The sequence below is a fragment of the Berghia stephanieae genome, chromosome 5 (genome assembly GCF_034508935.2).
Source record: "Berghia stephanieae isolate SIO BIC M18660-M18661 chromosome 5, UCSD_Bste_1.3, whole genome shotgun sequence".
Lineage (NCBI taxonomy): Eukaryota > Metazoa > Mollusca > Gastropoda > Nudibranchia > Aeolidiidae > Berghia > Berghia stephanieae.
The window spans coordinates 32,150,252-32,172,567 of NC_088364.1; the positions used below are offsets into that span (position 1 = coordinate 32,150,252).

At 34.0% G+C, this 22,316-nt stretch overlaps 1 protein-coding gene across 8 annotated transcripts in view; it reads left to right on the plus strand.

Moving 5' to 3' along the window:
• The window catches only part of LOC144972762 (coiled-coil domain-containing protein 154-like), a 105,159-nt gene that overhangs the window by 12,131 nt on the left and 70,712 nt on the right, over positions 1-22,316 (plus strand). For 5 of the 8 annotated variants that reach the window (XM_078914370.1, XM_078914369.1, XM_078914373.1 and 2 more), the window contains exons 2-3: positions 16,044-16,335; positions 21,968-22,182. In XM_078914370.1, the coding sequence (XP_078770496.1) occupies positions 16,044-16,335; positions 21,968-22,182 (507 nt within the window). Of the gene's footprint in view, positions 1-4,315; positions 5,225-16,043; positions 16,336-21,967; positions 22,183-22,316 lie in introns of those variants that run through there. The other 3 variants (XM_078914371.1, XM_078914366.1, XM_078914367.1) reach the window with 2 other exon arrangements.

A 22,316-nucleotide genomic window follows, 5' to 3' on the forward strand; every position in this document is an offset into this window, starting at 1 on the left:
ATTTGATTACAAATCCCGCAGACAAGTTAATACGTAAATCTTATAATTTTGACGTTATGTCAAATTCTCATCTTTTTCATATCAACATTATGCCATATGTATGCAATAGGTTGCTTATTTTTTTTTTTATTTTAAAGCATTGCAGTTTTGACACATTTACTCATATTATTATGCAAACTTCGCTGGGATACTTCATCATGGATATGTCGCTTTTCATACAGTTGTTATACCGAAGGTTAAAAATATAATAATCGAAAGCAATGAAATATTGTTGAATATTCAATCGATTAAGTTTAGATTTGCGGTCCTGTATGTTTTTTGTTTCTCTCGCGATCGATTTCCAATTTCTGTGTACTCCCATCGATGATGTCATGTGATCAAATATTCGTGGACGTGGCGCTTGCCAATCTTTGAGGATTTTTTTTCTTTTTCTTTTTTTTTTCCACCCAGTTCTCTGGCATTGCTTAACATTGATCAGTCGACGTCTGGTCGTTCGTGTTATGCCCAGTTTAATTGAATGTTGCCTTGTGATCAGTATTATAACAGTAGGACTTTATTTATATATAGGACACACGTAAAAGAGGGATTTTGTACAGTTTTATTTTTGGAAAAAAGTTACTCTCAATGAATGTTTATAGAATACTGGATAGCACTATAGAAGTCTATGTGATGGTTTGTTCCAGTCATTCAATTAATGGATGCTTTCTTCTGTAGGCGTTAGGTTCAAACCCCGCGCAAAGAGGTTTCCTAGTCTTTCCCAAACCTGCCTTATACAGATCTGTCCCCTCCTTTCTTTTGAAGGATAAATAAGATAATATTTATTATTTCCGCTACTTTTTCCTGATATAACATGCTGTTATGGGGCAGTTTGGGTCTTTTCTATAAAAAAGAATAATTACCTCTCTATTGCGGTTTTAATCACAACATTTTTTTTGGTGAAAAAATACATTATTTAAGTTGATACCTGTTTTGCATCCTGATTCGGGGTCTGGCATAAAAAAATATGGCATATTTTCCTCAAATGCTAATGAAGGAATAACTTCCATATTCTTCCCTCATATCAACATTGTAGCATTTTGTGTCACCATAGTGATATTTTATAACTTTAGCTTATGAGATTTGAAGAAGAACATTACAAAGTTGCGAGTCAAGATTTTATCACAAAATTGATGTTAAAAACTTATAATTTGGATTATGAATCAAAATACACATACCTTATCAAAACATATCTCTTTGGTGACATTATACATTGATTACTGTGGAAATGTTCAGACACTTTTATGGAATAGATTCTGAGAAATATTTGACACAGTACCCCTAGAAAATTGACATATTTAGAAAATAGCAAAATAGCTTTCCGTTTTTCACACTTTTCTTACTACTTCTACTTTTTTCGACTGTGTTTTTTTATAGCTAGATAGTAAATTTAAAAAAATTGCACTTCGATAAAATTATTTATATTGTTTTCTACCAAACTCTCAAAATCATTTTTTGAATGATTTTCTTAATAATTAGACCCAAAACCACCACTAAAGTATACAGTAGGTTTAATGGATGAACTTTATTTCTTTCTGATCATATTGTATCCCGATTCATCTCGTTATAACTTCAAACCTAATCCTTTTCACCAAGAGAGCATAAACAGCGATGCGATTTGGGCCTCAATGAAGCCTGTTACTTGGAGTAGAGACTAAAGAGATAAAGAAAAGAAAAAGAACAGCCCAGTCAGTAGCAAAGCTACTGCACTCTACATTCAAAATTAACGCAATTTGTAGGTATACGATTTGTCGTTCTATGTCTGCGGTTATGTTTGCGTTTAAAAATTCTTGATCGGTATTTGAAGAGGGAAAGTTAAAAGAGTCAGCGAACGTAAACTCAATAGTATCCCGAGATTTACCCTTTCAAATGATTAATATGTAAATACAAATAGGTAAAAGGGGTGAATGCAATCTGTGAGGTATAATTCGAGCAATCCACTCAACCATATAATGTATATTATGACAAATTGTGTCACCGTTTTGATCTTTTAGATTCATTTCATTCACGGACATTAGTTTCAGATCAACTGTTGGGCTTGTAGAAATTATTTCCATAGTGGTCGATATGCTACGTTTGACGTATACTTATTTCTAGGTCTGATAACCCAATTAGTTATGGACTCACTGTTGCAATGGAAATACTCTAAAACCAATGCAAAATATTGTCCATTGCAACAATGTTAAATTGATCCCATAATTGCGTTCGGTTTTCAGACCTGATATAATACATTGACTATGTTTCTTAATAAAAATTGTAATGTGTCATGGAGTTTCTGGATTTTTAGATTGATTTTGTTTCCTATAAATTCCCAGAAAAAAGATAATATCAGTGTTTTAATTCGGAGTGGATAACGGTATTATTTCAATTTACAAGTCCGTGTGTTAATTTAATTATATCGCAGTTGTTAAAATAAACTATGTTAGATAAAGAAGACAACATATGATATTCTCCTCCCAACAAACTGAGCCGTGTCGTGTTCCCCCCAGCTATTTGTAAGATTGCCTTTACTTTGTGGCCAGCAATGCCTTAAAATAAAACAATCAAAGAAACAGAAAAAGCAGTGTGGGAAAATGAAATTTTGCTATTTATTTAGTGAAGTGTGAGGTTGAATCTTTTCATCTTTCTCAATGTTCCTCTAATAATTGTTACCAGACAGCGAATAGATATGAGACATGAGATATATGCAAATATTTATGCCACCCACCGAAGGACCATTATGTTATTTGTTATTCTGATGTTAGTAAAGAAATGAGTTATTTTAGTCAATGTGTCTCATAATTATTTTGAATGAAATGGTTAGCCACAGCCTGATCAGTGGTATGGTATTCGCATCGTAACCAAAAAGTACAGGGTTCGAGTCCTATTCACCATTCCCCGGAATCTGTTGGATGACGCATGTTCAAGTCATTTGTTTTAGGCGAAGAAGTGCCATTTTGACATTCAGTTGATTTTTGAGATTCTATGGTTTGTAAAATCGATTTGGCAAGACCACTTTTGAGTAATATCACTTGTATTCAATTCTTTGACTTAAGACAGAAAACAAAACCGTTTTAACGATGTAAAAGAAAAACACGAAGCAAATCCTAAACCCAAACCATAATATCATTATGTCAATAAAAGTCGCTGGTACTTGATTACCATATATGTTGCCTAAACAAAACGAAGATGAACATAAACTGAAACTTCTATGGTACCCAAATTCGTATTAATGTTATTAGTTGACTTGCTTTATTCACTCCCGGATGCCACCCCCCCCCCTCCCCCCGTACGAGACAGTCAAACAACTTTCGCATAATAATATAAAATTTAGAAGTTATCAACACGTATTGAAACACTTTTTTCCTCTCATTTTGAATAAACTCACGTATACCCTAGTACAACGTTATGTATATTTTAACAGGTTTTAAAAGTTATAGGATTCTAAGAAAGACAGCTTTTGGACTCGGACTCCATTAGCATGCAATTGTTTTACGTTTTGCACCATTAATTCCTCTTTACATGATCACTCCGACGAGTCTTACAAATTTTAAACTAGAAAACTAGAAAAGCGTTTAATGCACCATCTCGTCTGTAAAGCAGATCGATGTATTCGATAGATCAATTATTGGGTTCACTTTTATAGAATGCGTGACCAGTGTAGCAACCACGAAAGATTTATTTCATGTAGAAGAGTTCCCTACGGTGTTCAATCGAGTGTTAAGCCATTTGATTATTAGGCAAGTGTGAAGTAAATATCTTATAATATCGATTTATTAATTTCGATGCCTATGCATTATGAACACAGCCCAAGCATTATACAAATTGACATATTCTGTTCAAACAAAATTTCACAAAATAATCACAAAGGAACCATTCAGTGGTTTTTATGAACGAAGTAATAGTTCAATAAATACAACAGCTACAACATCGGAATGCAGTTGATTGCGTTTTAATGTATGTGTGCAGAGCAAAACAAAAAACCATCTTATCCGATGCCACACTGTTTATCGTCAAAAGTTACGGTATCAAACTGCTTTAACGTTAACTTTAACCAGTTAACTGCAGTTCTCTGTAAAGAAACGTATTTTTAAAAATTACCAGAAAACTCGTCCTTCAAATATCGATCGATTTAAATGCCCCTCATCTTGGCAAAAACTCTCAAACCTGGGACCTCGCGGGGTCATGTCTTTTATTTTTAAAAATAGGTTGACTATGTTTTATTTCGAAATGGCATGTGCCGAAACTTTTGTATTGTAGTATCCTATCTTTTTGTACCTTATCTTCATGCCAACATTAGCGATAAAACGGTCATATATAAACTAAAAAAAAATTAATTAAATGATGACAAGTGGGACGCAGATAAAACTGGAATATTAGTTTTACACTTTAAACATTTTCCCAAAGCAAGAATATCGTGACAAGACTGCCAGAGAAGTTACACGAATTCGACATATCCTGAGTTGATTGTATTAAAATATTGATTGGCTGGTCACCCATGAATACAACCAAGTATTTATAAAACACTGCCATGGGAATATTTAATAGCTCGAAGGACACGACGTATAGAAGACATGAAAAATATGAAAAATAATCCCTCGGAATGGTATCATAAAAAAGTGATCAGATTGTAATTATTCAAAATTGGAATTCTGGAGAAGCCATTTTGTATTGTTTACCTTGATGGGGACATGTGCATATATCGGTGTTTATTTGTTGTGTGCAAGAGTGTAAACTTTGTTTTGAACACAATGATTGCTACTGCTTGTTAAATAGCAAATCATTCGTGTGGAGATCAAACCTATTTCCTCTGATTTATGCATCGGCGCATTTCAACTGCATCGTTTTCTACTAAGCACTCTTCCAAAATATACGAATGCATGGTTTTCTCATGTTTTAAAAAAGTTTTTATTTCATATATTTTGCTTTTCTTTTTGGATTGTTTAGTCTGTTATTCTGACAATTTTAAACTTTTGAGAATATATTATTGTACGCTGGAAATATGGCCGTTCGTAATAATATTATATGAAATTGGGATCCAAAATTAGTAAAGATTCATACCACGAAGCGAAAATGGAAGGATTATACAAGGTCTAAAGACAATGTTTGAAGACATGCATCGCAGTTATTTGGAATATCCCTTTGCCATACACGAGGATATGGGGACTCACAGGCTGCCCAGTAGTGCCAGGCAGAATATAACGCTCTTGTAAGTTGCTATTGAGTATATAATTTGTTACCAATAAGCACATTAACATTTTAAGAAAACAATGATAAACCCATTCCCACAAAAATAAAAAAATAAAACCCCCAAAACAAAACAAACAAACAAATTTTAGAAAAAGAAAAAAAAAGAAAAACAAACCAAAAAACAAACAAATAAAAAACAAAAAAAACCCAAACAAAACAAAACAAACCCAAAAACCCCAACAAAGCCAAACTACATATGGTTTTGTAAATAATTACAACTTTTTAAAGATTTGTTATGAACGACTTGTTTATAGGTTTGATATCCCAAATCGTTTTGGGCTCATAGTTGTAATGGAAACCTCAAATAATGACGTAAATCTTGTCCATAACAACAATGTTAATTCAAGCCCGTAATTGGGATCGGTTATCAGACGTGCAAATATGTATACTTAGGCTATGAATAAACTACATAGTACTTCTGTCATTCTTAAATTATTGTAAAGTTATTAATCATAATATGAGTAGGTGATTTTCAAAAGGTACTAAGTCCCGTTTTCATCTTTCATAAGAAAACCTCTTTTTTGTCTTTTATTTATTGACTTAGGAAAATACTTGTCTTGTGTGCCTCATTAAACAATAACCTGGGTGTTTTGAAATTCCAATTTTTCTCTGGTGATTCTATTGAGTCCAAATGTTAACTCATTTTCTATCAGGATGTGACATAGGACGTTTTAAAAGTCAGCTTCATATTTTGACTATAGACAGTATGCGCTTGGCTAAGACGTTCACAACATTGCCATCCGGAAATAACGGACAACACACAAAACTATGTGTAACCATGATCGTTTATAGTCTGGTTAATTCAGTTTAGTGAGAATCACTCATAAACGCGGATGGCAAAGAAGAATAACAAAGACCTGAGTCTATCTATAATGTATATTATATCTATAATGTATGTCTAATTGTTAGCATCACAATCAACTCTGTTTAATACCAGTGTGAGATAGCTATTCACATATATGAAAATAGAATGCAATGCTGTCCCACCAAAGAACCGGTAGGATAATAGTAGTTAAAGAATAAATTAGCTTTTGTGTTCGAGCTTTGAACATAATAATTTAGCTGCCTGTTCATTTCTTGCCATAAATAAAAAAAAAAAGAATGTCGCACGAGGACAAGGCAGTTAGAGAGAACTTTAAAGATAAGGAATTCGAAGAAAAACAAAATAAACATAGGTAATATAATAAATATACATAATATAAGCTAGGTAAATGTCAGAATAAACAACACTTTACAAACAGATTTTCAGATATCAGAATGGCTGTCTGATCTTGATAGTTTGGCATTAGGGCTTAAGATTACTTTGATTAGAAAATAAATAAGACTCTTCAAACATTCCTTAAACGATTCAATTTACAACAATTTTTATTATTGACATGACATAAATTATTCCTTTTTTTCTTTGCATAATATAATATGTATTCTTCTAGACGTCTAGATAAATGAATAACACCGTCTTTAAATTATTTTTTTCTTCCCCCTTCGCCTCATATTTCCTTACCCTTCCATGTGGATCGTGCCCTAGTTGTGGAATAAAACTCTTTGGTTTCAACGCACCCCTTGGATTTTCTAATGGGACAGAAATCGTCAATAAATAGATTTGTCTTTATATATATATATATATATATATATATATTATATATATATATATATATATAAAATATTTATATATATATATATTTATATATATAAACATATATATATATATATAAACATATATATATATATTATATATATATATTCATATATATATATATATATATATATATATATATATTAATAAATATATATATATATATATATATAATATATATATATATATAATATATTTATAATATAAACATATAATATATATATAATATATAAAATATTTATACATGCATACATACATACATACATACACATACATACATACATACATACATACATACATACGTACATACTTACATGCATGCATGCATACATACATACATAACATAATCATACATACATACATACATACATACATACATACATACCTACATACATACATACATACATACATACATACATACATACATACATACATACATACATACATACACACATACACTTTATTAAGTTACATAAATTTATAGATGGATATATAAATAGATATAGTTGAAGGGATTAAGCTTGAATCACATCAGAGTGCTCGACAGCATCTTTGGACCGCGAATTATTTAGTATTCTCACCTCCTTTGCTTTTTACCTCCTACAGCGCTGTTGGAAGGGAGTAACAGCGCTGCAGGAGCGGGAAAAAATAAACGAGGTGAGCATACTAAATAGATAGATATATACGTAGGAATTATTTTGTTGATTATTAAGGATGAGACAAACATATGGGTAGATAAATAAATAAATAAATAAATGAATAAATAGAATGGAATACATAGATATAATAGAACAGAAATGTAGACATATCTATAGGTAGATAAACAAATAAATAAATGGAGACATAGATAGATATATGGATATATATATATATATATATATATATATATATATATATATATAAATCATAAATATATATAATAAAAGTTAAAAAAGATAGATAGATAGAACGAAAGAAAGATAGATAGATAGATAGATAGATAGATAGATAGATAGATAGATAGATAGATAGATAGATAGATAGATAGATCGAGAAATAGACGGACAGAATATGTCATCCATATTTTTTGTTCATTTGCATTGCGATTTTAGATATTCTCCAGACCTGGCAACTTACACTTTATTTTTTTTTAAATCCTATAATTATTATCTAGAAGAGTTCCAGTCACCTATTAAATATCTTCCCTATTTACAATGCAATCATGTCCATTCAACTATGACGTTTTTGGCGTGAATACCCTGAGATAAAACAATGAAAAGCCGCATAAAGCATTCCCTGATATAATAGGGATTTTTAAAAATCCCAACCCCCCCCCTTAATATTTTCAGTTAAATATATTGTATAACAGGAACTACTACAACTACTACTACTACTACTACTACTACTACTACTACTACTACTACTACTACTACTACTACTACTACTACTACTACTACTACTACACACTACTACTACTACTACTACTACTACTACTACTACTACTACTACTACTACTACTACTACTACAACTACTACTACTACTACTACTACTTACTACTACTACTACCCACTACTACTACTACTACTACTACTACTACTAACTACTACTACTACTACTACTACTACTACTACTACTACTACTACTACTACTACTACTACTACTACTACTACTACTACTACTACAACAACAACTACTACTACTACTACTACTACTACTACTACTACTACTACTACTACTACTGGCGATCTAAAAACAATAAGAATGAGTTGTGACGTCAACTGTATTCCTTCTATTTGACAGTTCCCGTGAATGTTGTTATTATTCATTTCAGAAAGCAAAAATCGAAACGCTATTATTTCTATTATCAATTGGTGCTTTTGTCCAGGACATTCAGTTGAAAAAAAAATATTTTCACGTAAAGCTGATTGTAACATCCCATTGTTATAAAGGACAGTAAACGAATAGTTTTAAAGACTATTATGCTGAAAGCTTTGTTGTTATGAAATGAATCATTTATAAAGACCACACAGGTTTTCAGGGGGTCTTTCATTTTCATTGTTTTCTAAATGAATAGAGATGATTGACATCAAAAGTCTTCGCGTATTGATCTTTATTGAAAGAATTATAAAGACGTTGGAAAATTTTCTTGCTTCTCCATTTCATGAGGTCACAACAAATACAATTGTGAAAATGTTATTGTCAATGTATACAAGTTTTAAATGTTTTGGCATATTATGTTGCCGGTGGAAAGAATGCTTTTGATCATTTTTGAAGAGGAGAACGAAAGGATAAAAATCTGAATTCAGTAAGGCGTATTAAATCATAAAACAATAATTCACTCAAAACAATCTCCAAGAGACGTTTTTCCGGTTGAGTTTGAGATCAGTTATACCTTTGGTTTCAAAAGAGCTTAACAGTTTTGGAAGACTTTTGGAACCAATTCTTGCCCATGGCGTCTTTAATGAAAAGACCACAATTTATTCATTTGGGGTGACTATTGTGTTTCTGAATGTAGTGATTATCATATTATAATTAATTTATTTTAGGTCTATTTTGCATCTATATAAGTTGATTGCCTTATTCTAGTTTATTTGTATTAATACGACTACTACTACTACTACTACTACTACTACTACTACTACTACTACTACTACTACTACTACTCAACAACACTACTCTATACTGCTACTACTACTACTACTACTACTACTACTACTACTACTACTACTACTACTACTACATACTTAATAATAATAATAATAATAATAATAATAATAATAATAATAATAATAATAATAACAATAATAATAATAATAGTAATAATAAAAATGAGGGGGCAGCGAGGTTCAGCGATACGGTATTTGCTTGGTACCCAAAAGGTACCGAGATCGACTATCCGTCATGTTGTGTGGACTTGAGCAATTCACCTCGCCCTAGCTCACTTTACGGCACTGCACTGCGGCTGACGCCTGGGTTATTCCATTCTTCTCTTGAAATAGACCCTAAACACAAATTTCCCCTTAGGCATGAAGGAAGGGGATTTTATTATTTATTTTATAATAATAATAATAATAATAATAATAATAATAATAATAATAATAATAATAATAATAATAATAATAATGATAATAATAATAATAATAATAATAATAATAATAATAATAATAATATATAATAATAATAATAATAATAATAATAATAATAATAATAATAATAATACATGGCATTTATATTGCGCATTTTTATCACTGTCTGTTTTAGTTCTATTTTACATCTATGTAAGTTATTTTTCTGGACATTATCAAACATTTTTACATAGTATAATATTTACAATAATATTTCTATTTACTTTCTCATGGAACTTAAGATCCTGCAAAAGTTAAAATGTGATACAGTATATTTATTATTATTATAATGAAAACTAGAGGTGGTGATTCTTGAACAAAGAAACAGCTCAACGTTGTTTGCATTTTGTTGCCTTTAATCAAAACCAATAATATACCTTAAGTGAAATATGAATGGTCTGTATGGTCTCTAATCTTCCATATTTAAACGACACTACTTACTCTATTTTGAAATTTTGATTCTCTTTTTATGATTGAAAAGAATTCTTTTTTAATGCCATTAAAGTAGCATCGTCTGTTTATAAATGTATTGTCGCTCCACTAGCTTCCTCTTCCTAGAGTACTCAATTCATATTAGTAAAAATAAACAAAAAACAAAATGACTTGAGCTTTGATAAAGCGCAATATCCACTAAATGTACTCAAAGCGTTTTACAAATGTCACAACAGCAACACGTAACATGTAGAACGAGACATGACGCCTGTTAGGCGATATTACACATTTTTCCGGCAGAGACAACGCTGTTTACGGACAGGCACTCATTTTGCACCTCAGTAGGTGAGAGAATGCGAGTAAAGAGTCTTTTCCAAGGACTCAACTATGCGCCGAGCAAGGATCGAACCCAGGACCTACTGATCCGAAAGCAAGTGCCATACCACAAAACCACAAAGTCTAGCCAGAGAAAAGAACAGCATGACTATGTAAATCGATGTTAATCAATTGCTCAAATATTTGTTTGTATTTAGGTATCTTTTTGTGTTAGTAACTATGTTTATATTAACAATTTCATTTAATAACTCGTTTTGTACTCCGTCAATGTTCTCTTCTCTTTCTCTTTACTTCATCCAGATCTCCTCCTGTCTTCTTCTTCTTTCTTTCTTTATTTCCTCCTTTTTTTTTTCTTCGAATACTTCCTAATTCTTCTATATTACAAAATTCGAGACATTATGTCATTGCTCCTTTCGTCACATTTCATATAAAAACAAGGGTTCCTCGACTTGTGACAGTATAGCACATTCTCATTTTTAATTATTCATCATAACATTTGGAATAACAATTACAATGAATTCACTTTTTTTTTCTTCAGAGTAATGACATTAACTGTGCTTTTGCTGTGATTTTTTTCCATTGAATTAAGCAAACGGTTGTTCTCCATTGTAGAGGAGTTGTACATTTGAACGCGTATAATGTTCGCGGTAAGGCAGGTAGTCTAGAATTATAGATAGCCGAGGTCGAATTGATTGGCCGTGTTTATGTTTGGATAAAGTTGTGATTCGGTGTGACAATATCATTCTACCTCTTATCTCTTGAAGAGTGGCCATAGCTACAGCAGGCCAATAATCTCGTTGAACAACACGCTGTTTGGGCAGTAAGCTTGCTCGTGTAAATTTACTAAAGGTTTAAGTCAGTGCCAGTCCACGAATTTTGCTTTGTCTTGTTGTTGTAAGTACGTCGGTGACATTTGATCTTTATCTTTTGGTTTATGCGATCAAGGTAACGAATAAACGTCCATGGGACACGATATTCATTACCTTGTGTTGTGGTGGAGGTTGTTTTATTATTTTTATGTGTAGATAAGGATGTTATATCGAACGTAAATTTATGTATTTATTTCAATGAGATATGAGTTTGTGTATGCATGTTCTGAAAATAAATGATGTTTCTAATGAAAGTTTAAATTCTAATGATCCTGAGTAAATTATGATGCTGATGCTGGTTGTGACTATTTTATGGAAAACAAATCTGTTAAATTAGAAATATCAGCATAGATCCAGACTGTGTGACTGGATTTACCTTGAAAGTAAAGTGGGATGACAAACAGGTAGGTAACTGATCATGTAAAAAAAGCAAAAAGAAGGCAAGACGCCAAATAAAAGAGAAAAAAAAACCCAACAAAACCCTCCCAAAAAACAACAACAAAATAATAATAACAAAAACATTTTTTTAAAAAAAGGATGCAAAACAAAATACCTCCCCAAAAACGGAAAACAAAACAAAAACAAAACATAAACAAGCAATTTGTTAAAAAGCAACCGATATGTTGCGTTTTCAAAAACCAGAACCCCCTCCCCCCCAACCCCCAACGAAAACAATTCGAAAACGAGCTTGTATCAGATAACATAACTCGGCGCATAGTTGAGTCCTTGGAAAAGACTCTTTACTCACATTCTCTCACCGTACTCAGGTGTAAAATGAGTACCTGGCCGTTAACAGCGTTGTCTTTGTCCGAAAAATTGTAATATCGCCTAACAGGCGTCATGTCTCGTCCTACATGTTAAATGTTGCTGTTGACCAGGGTCCCCTTGTAAAGCGCATTGAGCACGTTAAGTGGATATTGCGCTATATAAATGCTCAATAAAAAAAAAACATTAATAGGGTTACGTTATACTTGTAATTTGCGCAGGCATGCATTATAAAATCATTCCTTTATCTAGCATTTTCATATACACAAGGGTATGTACTTTTAGAACACCAATCAGATTCTCTAAATGCTGTTTCTTGTTTCCGCTGCAACCTGCCAACCGCCTTTTTCTTTCTCTTTTCAATATACTGTGGACTGTTCACAAAATACGTTCTCTTTATTACTGGCTCACAATTGTCTGCCATCATCAAATTGTATTTTCTCAAAACATTCAATAATTCGACTTTTTAAAATATATTTCAGGAAATGTCACATTATCTTGTTTGATCATGTAATGAATCAGTCATGAGTACACATGAGTTTGCTCGTGATTGTCATGCTTCATTTCACATCAATTGTCCTTCAAGCCATAATGATATGTAGTTTCTTTTAAATTGTCGACGCATTTATCTAGCAATGGATAGCTCACGAGGTGCCCGAATTCGCGTCAAAATATGGGACGAAGCCGTTTCGTATATGCTATTTGAAAAAAATAATTACGAAGCTGTTTATCGATGAATATGACTGAAAGTTGGCACACAGTTAGAAAAAAGGTCATTTTAGATTATGTCAAGCGACAAAACTCGTGCGATTACCAGAAGACCGTTAAAAATAGATTTTTACTCTTTGGAGTAAAATATTTCTAAAACTACCGGGCGTGGAGGTTTTGTCGCTGACAAGGTAATACATGAACCTTTCTTTTTTTGGTTGTAAAATTTCATATGAATATGACGAGTACTTTTCCCGTATTTTACAAAACACCATCCTAATTTGCTCTTCAAGTTTCAATCTTTTAATCCATTTATTACGCAAGATACAACCAAAGGTCGAAAAAAAATGCCGAAAAAGCGTCCCATATTTTCGCGTTTTTTCCCTCTTTGCGGGTCATCCAAATAAATAACACCTTTGAAACTGCATAACTTGTTTATTTATGAATGGATTTTCAAAATTCAAAAACATTTTTACTCAGTGGAGATAGGGCTTTGATTTTAGACAAAAATTTTCCTCAAAAAGAGAAAAAAACATTTTTCATAGTCATTGCTAATTTATCTTTATCTCAGCCAAACATGGTGTTGTATTATTGGGTTTTTCATTTGAAATCATCGGGAAATGTTTATACATAAAACGTTCATAATTGGATTCAATAGTCTGATGTCACATCGCCCAGCAACGGTGACCATCTCGGTACATTTTATTCTTCATGCTGGCTAGAACTTTTCGTATGTCTTGTGATCAGAATGTCTAAAAGTCAAAACATGATCAGATTTATGGGTTTTTTCCTCTGGATACGCTTTTATGCCCGTCGGAGAAATATTTCATAAGGGCGTCCGCCATTGTTCCGAGAGTTTAGAGCCAGTTACTAGGTTACCATGCGTCATTACGAGGGCAGTGACGTTCCGACTGTTGAAGAGTATTCGTTCTTTGCTTACCTTCATCTGTTCAAGTGCATAGCGCAGTTGCAATGTTTTTAATAATGTATTCTTTCTAGAAAATAGTAACGATTTTATATGGACGTGCACTTTGTTTGATTTTTGTAAATAAGTGCATACTATTTTCTTTAGAACAAAACCTGTTCTGTTGTTGTGTGAAACAACTTTTACAGACAAACCAGCTTGGAATACCATTTTGTCGACCAACTGTTCTAATAAAAAAAAAGACAATGAATTGTGTCTCCTTTTTAATGAACAAATCATAATGTTCTAATTGTTCAATAGGCGAACTTTTTACGCAGGTGATCGATTGGATGCCACATAGCAATAACACGTTGAGAAAACATGATTGTGTTCAACTTTCTTTATCATGTTTTTCTTTCATAAGAAAATGAATCCTTAAAGATCATTTTCTCGCGCTGCGTTACGCTCAAACTTTGATTATGTAAGTCTTCCCAAAAAGAAAAGGGGAGAAGACGAAGACAGAGAAACCCTAAAAGAAAAATGTATATAAAATAATAGACGAAGTTTTACTTTGCTATTCTCATCACTAAACAAATACGCATGTTTACGTCTAAAGGGCCTTAGAAAACTCGTGTCGAGGCGTAGCGATCGTTATGTTATAGCCTGAAACTGAAATCCAAAAGGACTGGCAGTTTGACGTCATTATTTGGTTTTTGCATCGCCTAGTGAGTTGTCGTTAGTAGAGCTCATGGAAACAAGTTATTTCATTGGTTGAACTATTGAATACAACTCACGATTTTTTTCTTTTTGTGGCAAAAGACTGGCATTTTGACGTCATTTTTTGGTCAGTATCAGGCCATAACTTTACGAAGGCCACGGTCGAGGTGGTTCTCTTTGGAATATCATTTTTTGGCGTATATAAAATTAGGATTTATAAACTCAGTCGAAAAATATGATGGTGAATCGCTTATGGGTGAATTACTCCTTCATTCACTTATTTTAAATCTCATTTGTTATTCACGTCAACAAATGACAAATGAATTGTAAAGTAAAACGTGGAAGGAAATGGACATGACTCGTACCTAGACATTAAAATTGAATTGAAATTCGAACATTTGATCAGTGACCGAGACGGCCCTGGAAATGTAGTTGTCATGTGACTTCTTTTGTTTTCATTCCGTCAATTAAGCATGTCAATCTTGGGACAAAGAGAATGCCTTCAAAGCACAGGGCATTGGCACCTATTGTTTGGAACAAGTAGAATATTTTAGAACGTTCACGGATAATGTAGGATGCTCAACCGGTAGAGTTCTTGACTTGAACGCAAACGGAACTAGTTTCGAATCGTACAGTTGATTTTTAATTATCGAATGCAAAAATGCAACTTAGATTATTAAATGTAAGATATGATTTAAATAACTTGTGTTATAAGCTGTACTTTAGTTTTTGAAGTTTTTCTCCCTCTTGCGCAATTTTTCTACACATTTTACTGACAGGCAACAAGCATGTCATGAAGTTTGAATGAAATACAAAGAAAACGTTTAGTCATGGCTTTAGAAACGATAGGCGCCATACAAATGTATTTTTGATGCTGAAGTAACGAAAAATAGTTAATCACGTTGTCTAGAGTGTGCTTGGTACTGTAATCATGATTAAGACTAAATACAATTTATCGTATTGGAGTCTTAATGTAGCATGCAATGAATCGTCAATAGTGTAAAGAGAACAGATCACACATTCATTACATTATGTATATCCTCTATAAAACAATGTGTTAAATATGTGTTCACATATAATATATTTTGTGTTTGTGTGTCTGAGAGAGAGAGAGGGGAAGAGAGAGAGAGAAAGAGAGAGAGAGAGAGAAAGAGAGAGAGAGAGAGAGAGAGAGAGAGAGATAATCTATATAGATGATCTAATGTACTACAATCTGAGCTAAAACAACCCACTAAAACTGCAAGTTGAAACTACTGTATTGAAAAGAAGAATTACAAATGATCTCCTTTTCACTTTTTTCTCTAAATAGGCCTGGGGGCCAGGGGGTTCAAACCTCCAGACTTCCCGCCATCCCGTCCGCCTCTCCCAACCCTGGGACTGTCGACAAGAGCATTGTGCCTCTCCTTCCCGTCAACAGCAGGGATTCCTTACTTGCAGGTTTCAGGACCAGCGCTGACGTCGAGGCGGCCGAGGACAGATTGAGGATAATGGAGTCTCGACTAGGCGGCACGGAGAAGTCGAACAGGGCGTTGCTGGAGGAGGTGATCAGACTTCAAGGGGAGCTGAGGATGATGGTGAGACGGAATGAGGAAAGTTTAAAGGTAAGTTAGATGAGTGGCAAAAGTTTGAGTAAAAGCGTTACTACTCACAAAAGTTCCATCATCGTTCTCGTGCTGCTGCTGCTGCTGATGATGAATGATGATGATCATCATCATCATCATCTTCATCATCATCATCATCATCATCATCATCATCATCATCATCATCATCATCACATCATCATCATCATCATCATCATCATCATATCATCATCATCATCATCATCATCATCATCATCATCATCATCATCATCATCATCATCCTCATCATCATTATCAACATAAGCATCATCATCATAATCATCATCATCAGATCATCATCAGCACCACCACCACCAACACCACCATCATCATCAACAGCAACATCATCGCCATCCTCATCATTATTATGATAATCATCATTACCATCACGTAATTCCACTACAATTCACGAAGAATACTGGGTAATGTAAATGTTGCCGCTCAAAAAAGCTCGAAGAAATAAATAACATCATTAAATTGAAGCTTACATTCAAGTTCTCATTGTTATTTACTACAATCTTCATCAACGCTATTCTATAATTCTGTCCCTTTTGCTCCAAGTTTCACTGAACCAAAAAAAAATCACAATCTTGATCAAATTAATTCAGAATCATTAATATCAGAGCTCAAGTTCTATCTTTGTCAGAATTTACCCTTTACATCACATTTTCACTCCGGGTCAAAGGAATATTATGCCGGATAGATTCATTTACATCACATTTTCACCACCGTGTTAAAGGAATATTATGCCGAATTGATTCATTTACATCACATTTTCACCACACTGGGTAGCTGCGAATCGGCTTCGGTCGAGGAGCTGCCTAACGGCCGGTACGTTACATCAGTGGGGTCTAACTTCCTGTCCAATATGTCCACGCTGTGGGCAAGAACCCGAAACGGCAGAGCATCTAGTCGAAAGGCGTGTTGTGACGATGCTACCAGGCGGGTTCGCGACGGTGCACGAATGCGGACCGGACTTTGCTGATTGGGTCGATCGTCATAACATAATAGTGTGAACCATAAGAAGCTGCTACCACCGTGTCAAAGGAATATTATGCCGGAGTGAACGAGATCAGAAAAGAGGTTAAATCTCTCATTACCGACCATTTTCAGGATATTTTCCCATAAAATGTCATACCTACTCAATATATACATTTAATTTTTAATCTCAAACTCTAAAAAATTGAGTAGACGTCTACATACTAATCAATTTTGTTCCAGAAAAAGAACGTATAACAAAACATCATTAATTTCACATAACTATAACAAGTCTAATATATTTCTTACAATTCTGAGATGTACAAAACAAATCTGAATGCATAATAAAAATGTTCATTGTGTATGTAACAAATGTAACGACTTTCTATAGTTGGTAGGGAGAGGGTTAAATGATAACAATGATAAGAATCACATCTAACATGCATTACGTTGGGCTGACCCATATCGATGGCGTCGCGCGCAAACCGTCTAAGTCCGCGATCGGTATGAAATCGTTTTATTGGCTTAATTCATTCTATATCCTACGATACACCATGTCTATTAATATCTAAGAAAACACGGAACTCTAAATTGGCGAATTTGACATGTGATCAAACCGTACAAGTCCATAGGGTCTTTAAATGGCCGGTCTCAAAACGTCTATCTCCGTTGTGATTCCTTCTTGATTGTTTCTACGTCAGGTGATTGGTCTCAGTTACAACAATGCCTTTTCCTCAACTTGATGAGTTTTTAAAAAAAATCTAAGCCAATAGCATCATTGTTTAAATCATAGACTGGCTCATGTATTTATTTGATCTTTTTAATAATTTATCATTTATCACAACATCGTACTCTCAATTCTTGAAATTGATATTGAGAGGTATACTTCAAATGTAATGTTACACTGTTGGCATAATGAAATACACCCAAGAAAGAAAAAGATTCTTAAAATTCTCTAAAAGTTATTAAAATACATGGACTGATATTGCTCTAATAGCTTTTGTTCTCTATCATTATTGAAGATAATTAGCTCACTTGTTTTGTTTTACTTCTGTCAACTGCTTAACGTCATGCTGCCTTACAGCCGTGGTAAACGAATGCTTCAACTCGGTTTAGAGACTCAGAAGCAACCCAAAAGACGAAAGCTTCTTGAATCACCTGATGTGCAATTGCACAGAGAAACCCATGAGCCTTTTCAGGACATTCTGAATCTATCTGTCTCGGAATTGATTGATGTACAATCTGACATGGATATATTAGTTTAGTATTGATGAAGAAATGTTTAACTTTTGTAATATTAGTAGTGGTGAGATGGAGAGTGAAAGTGGTAAAGAAGGTGATGAGATGGACAGTGAGAGGATCAGAAATGATGAGGTGGAGATAGACAGGGGAAAAGATGATGAGGTGTACAGCGGTATGGTGTAAGATGAGGTGGACAGTAACAGTGGTAGGGCAGCTGGAGGTAGGGTGGAAGATAATGAGGTGGACAATGACCGTATTAGGTTGGAAGGTTAAGAGGTGAAAAGTGACCATAGTAGGGTGAAAAGTGAAGATGTGGACAGTGGGGAATACGATGAGGTGGATAGAGTAGGATGGAAGGGGATGAAATGTGAGGGAACCAAAAGTAGAAAAATCTCGAAGAAATATTTGAACAAACGCTTACCGGAGCAAGGCAAGGCTTATGTTGGCAGAAGATTAGACAATGAGTCAAATAAATCTGTTCAATCTTGAAAATAGGCAGTCTCAATGGGGGGTCGATGCTCGTGTAAAGCACAGTATCACCTATGCAAGAAGATAAATGACGAAGACCGAAGCAAGATATTTAATGAGGTGTGGCAGTGGATGAGTTGGGATGAGAGGAATGTGTACAGCGTGTGCTACTTGTTTCTTGCACTGAAAGCTTCTGCACTGTATACTAAACTAAACTGCAGGTGCATAATTAGTACTCAATTTATAATTTAGGGACTGGTGACTGTCTTTCCTGTCTCTGGAACGAGACAATGGGGGCATTCACTGCTAATGAGTTTGCGACATGTTTATATGAGTTTCACGAATAAAAAAGATCATTTTGATACAGTGACTGTGATCTCTGATGACCCCACTTATCAAAACTGTAACCGTGTGTTAGCCACAGCTCTGAGATTGTTTTGCATCAAATATGAAAAGATTTTGGTGTAAAACATCTTGGAGCGGGGTTACACGCAAATGAGGTGGATAGCGTACATGCGACAGTTGAAAGACAACTGTAGAATGCTCACGTCTATTTACCTCTTGATTACGTGCAATTGATAAGGTCAGCAAGAAGGAAGCCACGTACCTATCAAGTTAAGTACTTGGAATTCCAATTCTTCAAATACTTTGAAACATTTGGCAAAGAAGAGATTATAAGTATTAACCCTGGAGCTGGGGAAAAAGTCACAGACGTTTGTGCCTTAAAATAGTGTCCTTTTGGGTCAATTCATTTTTAATTTAATTTTCCAGAGGATTGGGTAAATCTCAAATTAGGGCGTGGGGATCAACTCCCTTCCAGTAATAAATAGTTTTTTAATGAATATTTCAATTGTGATTTATTATCTGTTACACAATTCACTTTAATAAATCAATCTGAAATGAATTTAAAGATATTTTGCAATTTTATATCAAGTGTTTCAAGGACGGACACTACATGTTCCCATGCTAAATACTTCAACTGGGGTCTCCCGCTTGATCCCTTTCTTTTGGGTGTTCAAAAGAGGGAGGGAGGGGGGGGGGGGGGGGGGGGTTCGCAGCTTCTAAGGACAAGATCATTGTAAAACGTCTATTATTTCCTTTCCACCGTCCAATATAATAATTTCCTCAAGCACTTTCTTCTATTCTTTAAGCTTCCTGTGAGTGTTAGACGGTACTTTTATAATCTACTGTGTCGACTGACTATTGATGTAGGGTTTGTGCAAATCGGATAAGTAAAATGATAATAAAACATTCCACTTATATAGTGATCATCCGCGAATACCCTAAGCGCTTCACGATTTACTCCCCCCGGTTGAAAACAGACACAGAACACAATGGAAATAACACAACGTTAGTTAGGCGTCTTACAATTATTCGGACAAAGACGGAGCTGTCCTTATTGCCAGGTACTCATTTACACCTATGTCGAATGGAGTAATATGTGTAACGTGCCTTAATTGAGGACACAACACCCAGCAAAGACAAACACAAATGGTAACCCATCTGTTCATTCAGCACGTCTGTGGAAGCTTGAACTTCATTTAAGACGAGACTCACTGACCACCGAGCTAGGTTCCACAATTCTAAAAAATTGCTTGATTCCCCACTGGTCACTTAGTTTTTTAAAGATATAAATCAAAAAACAAAAGTATTGCAAGTTGAAATAACCAGTCTTACAATGTCCATACGTATTGCAAGATGCAATAACCCACGCACAATCCATCCAAGTCCCATGCGAAGGACCACAACTCTCGTTCACAAACCGTCTAAGTCAACAACACATCAAACCGTCTAAGTCAGTGACACGTTGTCGACGTGCAAAACGTACAAGTCCGATAAATAATGAATGCACGACAAAAGAACCAAAATTATGGTATCAGTGATTGTATTAAGTCATAATTGGCTTGAATTAGCCTATTAAAATCTGAAATTGATATTTCATTTACTAATTAACGGTTTTTTCGCTCTCCTAAAAAACTACCTCTTCTGGACATAGACGGTTTGCGCGCGACGCCATCGTAATATATCAACAAAGATTTTTGAAATCGAAAAGCCCAGAAACGTAAAATTCTAGTTTTTTGCCACTTTTTACAAGGGTGTCTGTTGCTGTCAATATTATATTAACTCAACCCAAGGTTTAAAAAATATTTTTCACTATAAAATCGATTTTCAGCATTGAAGTCAATCCAACATAACATAATACCGTTTTGATACGATGAGTCACAATTAGAATATTGGAGGTTTTTTTTTTTTTTTTTTTTTTTGGGGGGGGGAGTTAACATAACAAACAAAAACAATTTTTTCATCAAGTAAGTAATCTATTTGTGACATATCTTCTGAAAACGGTGTTTTGATGGTATGGACCTTATGCTTATAAATAAATTTTGAGATAACCTATAACATTTAAGTTAAAACAAATGCCTCCATTGAATAGAGTGAATTTTTTTTTTAAGTTTCAAAATATTTAACCTCCTCATTTTGAGTATTTTGGCTTTATTAGCTCAATTTAATTGTCTACATCTTATTTATTCCGAGATAGCCGTTTTGAGACGATGGTCACATATCTTTAGCATTAAAGTGTATAAGTTAAGCTTAAAATCCACTTTGAATCATCATGTTTCATCCGAAATAATACCGTTTTGAGACGATGGGTCGCATTATTGTTATTATTATTATTATTATTATTATTATTATTATTATTATTATTATTATTATTATTATTATTATTATTATTATTGTAAGTATTGGTGGTATTACCGTTGTTGTATTTTTGTGGTTATTAATGGTATCATTTTATTTTTTGTTTCCATATACCATTTTAAAACTCATTTTCATGTATGTTGTCATTAAATCGTATGAATTATTGGCGAAAGCCTAAGATTAGATAAACTTTGAACCTTTCTCATTATTGTCCCATCGTCAACAGGATGAAAAGGTATCCCGTCAGCAGATGGAAGGATCCATGCAAATCGTCAACGACCTCATCACACAATTATCCAACCGCATCAGGACCGCTGAGGATAAGATTCTGGAGGAACGGTCCACCCTGTCATCGCTAGTCAACCATACTAAGGGAGTGGAGAAGGCGGTTGTGGCAAGTCAGAAGAATCTGACAGACAGGAAAGACACACAGACAAACAAGTACGTGTGCGGCCATGATGTGATCTTGTGGTATGACACTCTCCTTCGGATCGGGAAAGGTCCTGGGTTCGAGTTCTGCGCTGAGCGGCGCATAGTTGAGTCCTTGGAAAAGACTCTTTATGCACATTCTTCCA